Source organism: Micropterus dolomieu, linkage group LG01 (genome assembly GCF_021292245.1).
Source record: "Micropterus dolomieu isolate WLL.071019.BEF.003 ecotype Adirondacks linkage group LG01, ASM2129224v1, whole genome shotgun sequence".
Taxonomy (NCBI): Eukaryota; Metazoa; Chordata; class Actinopteri; order Centrarchiformes; family Centrarchidae; genus Micropterus; species Micropterus dolomieu.
This window is the reverse complement of record NC_060150.1, coordinates 21568440-21576718: the sequence shown is the minus strand read 5'-3', so window position 1 is coordinate 21576718 and position 8279 is coordinate 21568440. Positions and strand designations below refer to the sequence as shown.

Sequence of the window (8279 nt, the reverse complement as noted above, 5' to 3'; positions counted from 1 at the left end):
AAAAGGAAGTTTTTCCTTGCCTCTGTCGCCTAGTGCTTGCTCTTGGTGGGAATTGTTGGGCTTCTGTAAATAACATCATAGAGTACGGTCTAGACCTGCTCTTTTATGAAAAGCGCTGTGAGATAACTGTTATTGTGATTTGGCGCTATATAAATAAAATTGAATTGAATTAAACCTATATGTTTTCATAAAAACGGTTGTGTGTTTTTCATAAAAACACACAACCTTATCAGAGCTAATGATAATGACCTTTAGAGTTATACATTTTATATAGTCTTGATTTGGGTGTGTACAGTGGTCATTTACATTTAAAAGGGTTGCAAATCTAGTTCAAGTAAATTTTAGCATGCCATAGTCAACTTTAATCATATAAAGTGTAATTTCCCAACAACAGAAATTAGGCTACCGAAAACGCTGTGTGGCTAGTAACTTTGGAAAACCACTAGCTACAGTGGCTGGTGAGCAAAAAATTTAATGTCAAGCCCTGCTTCTACTACAGATCACAGTTCTCTGTGAACCGGTTTTGTTCCGTTCTTTGCACAGGTTTCGTATGCCACATAGAGCATTTAAGAATAAGAGCGTTTTGCTTGGCTGATTTTCTGACTTGTTCAGATTTTGTTTTTCAGTTGTCCTTGATTTTTGGTAATTCAGCTATGTAGCTAAATTGTTTCTTGTTTTGTCTCTTACTTTGTTTATTGTTGATATACGATCGGGAGTCTGTACAGGCTATTTTGAAAATCAAATGGATTTTCTATGCTGACTTCCTGACCGGTTCATCTGCTTTGTGCTGCTTGACGTGGCTTCCGTTAAAAATACACTGGCTGCATATGTGGTGCCATACTGAGACAAGTTGGCCAGCAGAAATTAAACTAAACTGTCTGTTTCTGTCTCTCTCCAGCCCGGAGCAAGGGTCCATCCAGACATTTTGTCAGAGTTGGTTCGTCCCAGCATCGACTATGTCCGCCACAAGAGGTTTCGTTCGGGGAACTTCCCATCATCGCTGAGTAACGAGAGTGACCGGCTGGTTCACTGGTGCCACGGAGCCCCAGGTGTCATCCACATGCTGATCTTGGCTCATAAGGTGAGACTGGTTTACACTCTGTATTATGTGGCTCATGGTGTGCAGCAACAGTTCAGCAGTCGACCATCACCAGTGTCCGTCTGAACTGGCCACATGTTAGAGCTCTTGCTTTAATAAACCACCTGGTCCATCTCCTGAACAACACTGGCACCTGGTGGCATGGCCCTGCACTGCATGGACACTATATTGTGTTCCGTATATGCTGAAACGTGTAGTATGCTGCCTTTTTTTTAAAGACAAAAGTTGTAAAAGTGGTTCTGTTGTATTAAGAACATACTTAATCCTGTCACTGATTAATATGAGAGATGATTAGGACAAAGATGGGATATGAATCCTCCCCTCCTGACTAAAAACCAGCTGTGCTTCATTTCAGTAGCCTGGCTATGTACACACACAAACTGCAGTAATGCATTGCAGGCGAATTTCTTCTTTCCTTTGCCCATTAGAGAGCAAAAAACGAATAAACCAGTGTGCTGCTGCTCTGGCATTCTTATTGTTCTCCCTAATGCAGAGACTCTTTGGCACCACACAGAGAACAAAGCACAATAGACACGATTGTTTATCACGGTCACGCTATTAACTTATTAATGGAACACACAACATTTGTTGTCACAGGAGGATTATTTCAGTGGCTGCATGAATTTTGTCAGGTGGAGTCTACATGCTATTTTAACTTGAAGCTGTTATAATTCATTTCTCCCCACCAAACAGTGATTTGCAGTAAACTGAAGGAAAACATGAGCATGTTCATAAAGTCACTGTTTCACTGAGGAGTTATCATGGAGATCTGTTACCACAGAGGGAAGTTACAAACTGTTTAAGTCTGTAATTGTCTCCTACAAAGGGACAATGTCAAAGGCTGCGAGGAGTGCATCACATCACTTTTGTTGCTATGCAACACAAAGCTTGTTAGTATACCATCTTCGTGATTTACTGCTCACCTTAAAGGTCCCACGAAATGGTGATGTGCTTTCTTTTGAAACAGGTCGGTGAGGAGTCACATCCTTTAGCAATCCCAATGCATCCATCCAATCTGAGAAATATACAGAACAGTGTTTCATCTTCATCCTTAACCAAACACACACAAAAACATACGACTACATACGCATAAAACAAAAACACACACACATCACCAGGTTTTCACAATGACTTCAGCTGTAGTCACCTGTCTCTGCCTTTTGGCTGGACTAATGCAGACTGGCTTTTTTCCACTATGTTCACACTGTCTCTGTCTCTGTTTATAGCAGATATATTTTGTGCTGATACTCAGTGTCTTTGAAGCTTAGCGTTGGACGCCGTGATAAAAGTTAAACAGGTCCGACAGTTTGTAACTAAGGGGGGGCGTGGCTTAGCGAACGGTCAATTATATCCTGTGTAGTTCTGTTAGAGTGGCCTTTCACTAAGCACATAACCTTAAGATTTAGAAGATCAAGCAACTCAATCACAAATAATATTATGAATTTTCAGAATGCTGACATCTCATAAACTTGAAGTGGAAGGGTTTCCAGCTCATCTGATCACACACTTGAGCTGCCTTACCTTATTAACAGTGCTTGATATGAGGTTTGACTATTCGTTTGGCTTCATCTGTGTCTCTCCAGGTGTTTAAAGAGGAGAAGTACTTGAAGGAGGCTGCAGAATGTGCTGAGGTGATCTGGCATCGAGGCCTGCTTAGAAAGGGCTACGGAATCTGCCATGGCACAGCTGGCAATGGCTATGCCTTCCTATCCCTTTACAAGCTCACCCAGGAGAAAAAATACCTTTACCGCGCCTGCAAGGTAAGAGCAAGATTCGTAGTATATAGGGGGTGGTGATGGAACAGTGGATAAGACACATGCCTTTGGTTTGAGAGACCCTAAATGAAGAAATGTAAATCCCAGATAAGGGTGCTGCCATCTTGTGCTGGCGACGTCATTTGGAGCCAGAGTCTGCTCAGTAGTGATCAGGGTTGGAGGAGAGGTATCGAGGTCCCGCCCTTACACATGACCGACTCAAACACGAGCAGAGCTCGGCTGTCAATCGTGACGTGAAACCCCCTTTTAATAGCATTAAATAACTAATTAAAACCAAACTTTTCAGAAAAATGAACAAACATCAGATGAGAACTATGTGTTTGAGGTGTACTTGGATTTTTGTAGTGTGGCCAATGTCCCATCTGCTAACTTGGAGGGGGCGGCCATCCAGATGTTTGGCTGCTGTCCATCTTTATATACAGTCTAGAATTCATAACATAGACAAAATATTGTGGCTGCAAATTTCAGGGATATCAATTTCCAGTAAGGAAGCAGAAGTGATTGTGAATCAGTGTCACCTGTTTTGGTGCAAATGAAAGTGACAACAGGTGCACTGGAGAGGCAACCGCAAGACAACCTCCAAAAGGGAATGGTTCTGCAGGCGGTGGCCACAGACAGGTGCTCTCTCCTTATCCTTCCTTACCAACTGTTCTCTAGTTCTGTGTTTTGCTAGTGTCCATGCTACTGGTAGCATGAGGCGGTACCTGCAGCCCATTGAGGTTGCACAGGTAGTCCAGCTCCTCCAGGATGGAACATTCGTATGTGCTATCGCAAGAAGATTTGCTGTGTCTCCCAGCAACATTTGCACTGAATGGGTTGTTGGTGGCAGTGATTTAATCAAGTCATTATTTGATGTATAATTTTCTTTCTTTTTTTAATATTTTACATTACAATTTAACTTGTGTAGATGAATTTTGAATGAATGTACCACAAATGTCTTTAAACATGTTGTTATTACCTTCCTGTAGTTTGCGGAGTGGTGTTTGGACTATGGGACCCATGGCTGTCGCATCCCAGACAGACCATACTCTCTTTTTGAAGGTACCAAATAGTTATTTTTCATCTTTCCACCAGATTGACTAAAAAACTTGGCAAGAACAACATCTTTAGAATCAGTGTATTAGCAGGCCTGTAATTTGTATTGCAAACATAATGCCTGCTGCTGCTACCTCTTCTTCCATCAAAGGTCAGTTATATATATTATTATAATTGACTAAGCCAAATACACAGCTGGCCAATCACAGCGCAGTACAGGACTCGCTCTAACTGAAGTCCGACACTTTCATGGCTGCGCTCCATTGACTCGTATGCATAATGAGTCGTTTTTTTAGCTTTTTTTGCTGTATTTTTCCAAGATATGGTCAAACGCTGTTCCTGGGGCACTCGTAATAGTCGCTACTCAGAGAGGTTGAAGGAGAAGTACAATTTATTCCCTTTCCAAAACCTACAACAAATCCAGAAAAATTCATGCTGTGGATTGTTCCTAATGTAATGTTAGTTAGCTAACGCTAGCGAATGGTGAATGTAACTTTAAATAGACGTACTATTTTTGCTTTTTAATGATTGTAATAGTGAACAGAGACCTACCCAGCTTTACAGGAACAGTGTTGATCCTTAATATCGTTGTCCTCTTTCTCAATTGTCAGGTAATACAGCGGTTCACTTTTACTCTGTGATCGTTTGCCTTTAGCTTCTGTCTTTATTTTTTTTCACGTCAGCCTGAATACAGCCTTCAAATGTATAATGCAACTGCAAAACTGTTTGCTTCTTTCTGGGATTGTTTTTTCCAAAAATTAGACAATATTTCTCCAGGGAGTGCAGTTATAGACAGTGGCAGCGCCGTGATAAAAGTTCAACAGGTCCGACAGTTTGTCAAACTTAGCAACAGTAACTAAGGGGGGGGTGAAGCTTAGCGAAGGGTCAATTATATGCTGTGTAGTTCTGTTAGAGTGGACTTTCACATAGCTGCACTGAAGGAATTAAGCACATGACCTTCTTAACTTGAAATCTTATTCGTATTCATTCAAGTTAGTAGAGCCCGACCAATAGATATTATCAACTATGAACTAATTCCAGATAAATCGGTATCTGTGTTTATACCAGTTGATAAATAACAATTAAAGAAACAGACAGATCCTTCAGTCATGAGTGTTGTCGTTGCATAGTTTGTCCACCAGAGGGCACTCTGCAGCTCCCTGAAAACCACACATTCAGCTGACATGATCAGCTGTACTTTTGTTCAAAGTACTATTTATAACAATGAAAAGTTAATTGTTACACTGCATTATGTCATGTTATCTTGGTGAGATCACATAGTTACACATAACAAATGTTAGGGCTAATCTTTGTTTATCTTATATATTTCTGAAAAGAAGGAGAAAAAATATTCGTCTATGTATCGGAATATCAGGTTTCAAATCCTCAAAAATCAAAATCGGTATTGGTCTTAAAAATCCCATATCGGTCGAGCTGTAAATGTTTCCACCCTGCTTCTACAGCTAACTTCAGCCCATAACATTATTTTTAAGCTGGTCCTGTGAGGGTGAACACACACTCCAGCCTGTCTGTCCGCTTGCTATATAATTAGTATACAAATGTTTTTTATTGAATAATGTAATAATCCATCCATTGCCTTCAGAGAACAGGAAACTACAAACTTCAAATTTACTGAACGGCCATGTTTCTCCCCTCAGGTATGGCGGGGGCCATCCACTACCTATCAGAGATGGCTAACCCTGATGCTTCCTGTTTCCCTGCCTTTGAACTCTGACCTGCCAACTGCTGACTGAGGATAATGAAGGGGGACGGGGACAAACAGTTTGGGAAGCTAACTTGGGTCTTTACTCCAACGCTGAATGAGGATGTATTTGTGATTCGGCTTTCAACGTTTGACGTGAGCAAGTAGTGACTGAATTAGACTGAAAATGAAGATCAGCCTGGAACTGAGCAGAGTGAGTGCATTTGAGTTTTGTTTGGTTTACGAGACTGAAAACATATACAAAAAGATAAAGGCAAAATTATCTTTGGACAAAAGTACAGATTGAATGTTGTAGATCCAGTGATAATGACTCTGAAGAAGACTGTTAAAGGAGTTCCCTGTTCTTATAGATGGCTTTGTATTCTGTGAGGCCTATCAATAGGGGTCAAAATGTAAGGGTCTCGAAGTCCCCTGTCATCCTCTTGTGGTAAAGACATGGACCCCATGTCTCTCCTCCTCACTCATTACAATTTACAGGCAGCTGGCATGGACACAAAAGAACACACTCTAAGTCTTCTGCCTTTAATATCATAATTCCTAGGCCAAGACAGGGGAGTGTAGATGTGTGTGAAGTAAACTAAAGCTGTTTTGGTTTTTCTCTGCATGCTCACTGAAATTGGCTCTTGGTACCTCATATCCTGTCAGTGTATTGTTTGTCTCTTCCTGTATTTGTAGGTGTGCAATTACAGTTCTCCTGGTATTTGTCGCATAGTGGGGAAATGTTTTCTCATCTTTTGTTTGAATCAGAAGTCAAAACTATCTTAGTGCTAGTTTTAAGACTTTTGTGAAGCTAAGTTGAAATTTAATTTAATTTCTTTACTTTTTGTGTAAGGGAATATTAACTAGAATGATATGTAAAATATATTATATGGCACATGATGCTTTAAATACTTGGGGGTGGGGAATAGAAAATGTCCACTTTGTCAGCGTAAGAACACAGGTGTTGGTACTGGCCTTAAACTTTCCCTACCACAACATGTGCTAATCCTGTTTTATTTAATAACTATACATCTCTCTGGTTCCTCACTTACAACCTACAGCTGCTCTGATGTAGCTGTGAAATCAGACATCTGTCTTGTGTGCATTCATGAGCTGATCAGAACTGAAACTAAATATGGAGGTGCTGAAGCATGTTGCCTGTGTCATTTGGTGTAAGTTGTGGTTTCATAAACCAAATCGGTCATTCTGAGTAGTTTTCTACTGTCAGCACCAGAGGTGATATGTGCATTATCAGCAGACATATACCACTTTATTTGGTACACCTTGCTAGTACCGGGTGGGACCCCCCTTTTGCCTTCAGAACTGCCTTAATTCTTTGTGGCATACTTACTTGGAAACATTCCTCAGAGACTTTGGTCCATAATGACATGATAGCATCACGCAGCTGCTGCAGATTTGTCGGCTGCACATCCATGATGCCAATCTCCCGTTCCACCACATCCCAAAGGTGCTCTGTTGGATTGAGATCTGGTGACTGTGGAGTAGGGGTGGGGGGAAAAATCGATACAGCAAAGTATCGTGATATTTGCCATGGCAATACTGTATTGATACACGGACGCCAGGTATTGATATTTTAGTATATAAATTGCAGATGGGAGTTTTAACTTTTTGGTACTAGAATAATAAAATCTATTGCTTTTTTAGTCCACTAGAAAACTTAACAGGACCATATAGAGGACTGAAAAAGTGATATGAACAAAGAGAGAAATGTATCTTTTTAGATAAACAGATGTTGACAAAGTTTGACTTTAGGGACCTAATTGGAAGTTGGAAAAAGGAAATAAATTGCAATATATATCAATATATTTAAAATCGCAATAAAATCGAATCGCAACATAAATATCGTATAATAATATCTTATCGTGGGGCCTCTGGTGATTCCCACCCCTACTGTGGAGGCCATCGTAGAACACTGAACTCATTGTCATGTTCAAGAAACCAGTTTGAGATTTGAGCTTTGTGACATGGTGCATTATCCTGCTGGAAATAGCCATCAGAATATGTGTACACTGTGATCATAAAAGGATGGACATTGTCAGCAACCACACTTAGGTAGGCTGTCACGTTTAAATGATGCTCAGTTGGTACCAAGGGGCCCAAAATGTGCCAAGAAAATATTAAACTACCACCACCACCAGGCTGGACTGTTGATACAAGGCAGGATGGATCCATGCTTTCATGTTGTTTACACCAAATTCTGACCCTACCATCTGAATGTTGCAGCTGAAATCCAGACTCATCAGACTAGCCAACGTTTTTCTTCTATTGTCCAATATTGGTGAGCCTATGTGAATTGTAGCCTCAGTTTCCTGTTCTCAGCTGACAGGAGTGGCACCCGGTGTGGTCTTGTGCTGCTGTGGCCCATCTGCTTAAAGGTTCGACGTGTTGTGCATTCAGAGATGGTATTCTGCATACCTTGGTTGTAACGAGTGGTTATTTGAGTTACTGTTGTCTTTCTGTTAATCTTGATCCAGTTGGCCCATTCTCCTCTGATCTCTGACATCAACAAGACATTTTCGTCCACACAACTGCAGCTCACTGGATATTTTCTTTTTTTCTGACCATTCTCTGTAAACCCTAGAGATGGTTGTGCATGAAAATCCCAGTAGATTAGCAGTTTCTGAAATGCCAAACCATCCCAAGTTCA

The 8279-nt window shown here is 40.8% G+C and overlaps 1 protein-coding gene across 1 annotated transcript in view; it reads left to right on the top strand.

The window, feature by feature from the left end:
• Nucleotides 1-6607, top strand: part of lancl2 (LanC lantibiotic synthetase component C-like 2 (bacterial)) — a 44748-nt gene extending 38141 nt beyond the window's left edge. The window contains exons 6-9 of the mRNA XM_046061330.1: nucleotides 899-1081; nucleotides 2683-2859; nucleotides 3843-3915; nucleotides 5568-6607. Of these exons, the coding sequence (XP_045917286.1) occupies nucleotides 899-1081; nucleotides 2683-2859; nucleotides 3843-3915; nucleotides 5568-5644 (510 nt within the window). The 3' untranslated portion in view covers nucleotides 5645-6607. The remainder of the gene's footprint in view (nucleotides 1-898; nucleotides 1082-2682; nucleotides 2860-3842; nucleotides 3916-5567) is intronic.
• Nucleotides 6608-8279: the final 1672 nt, after the last annotated feature.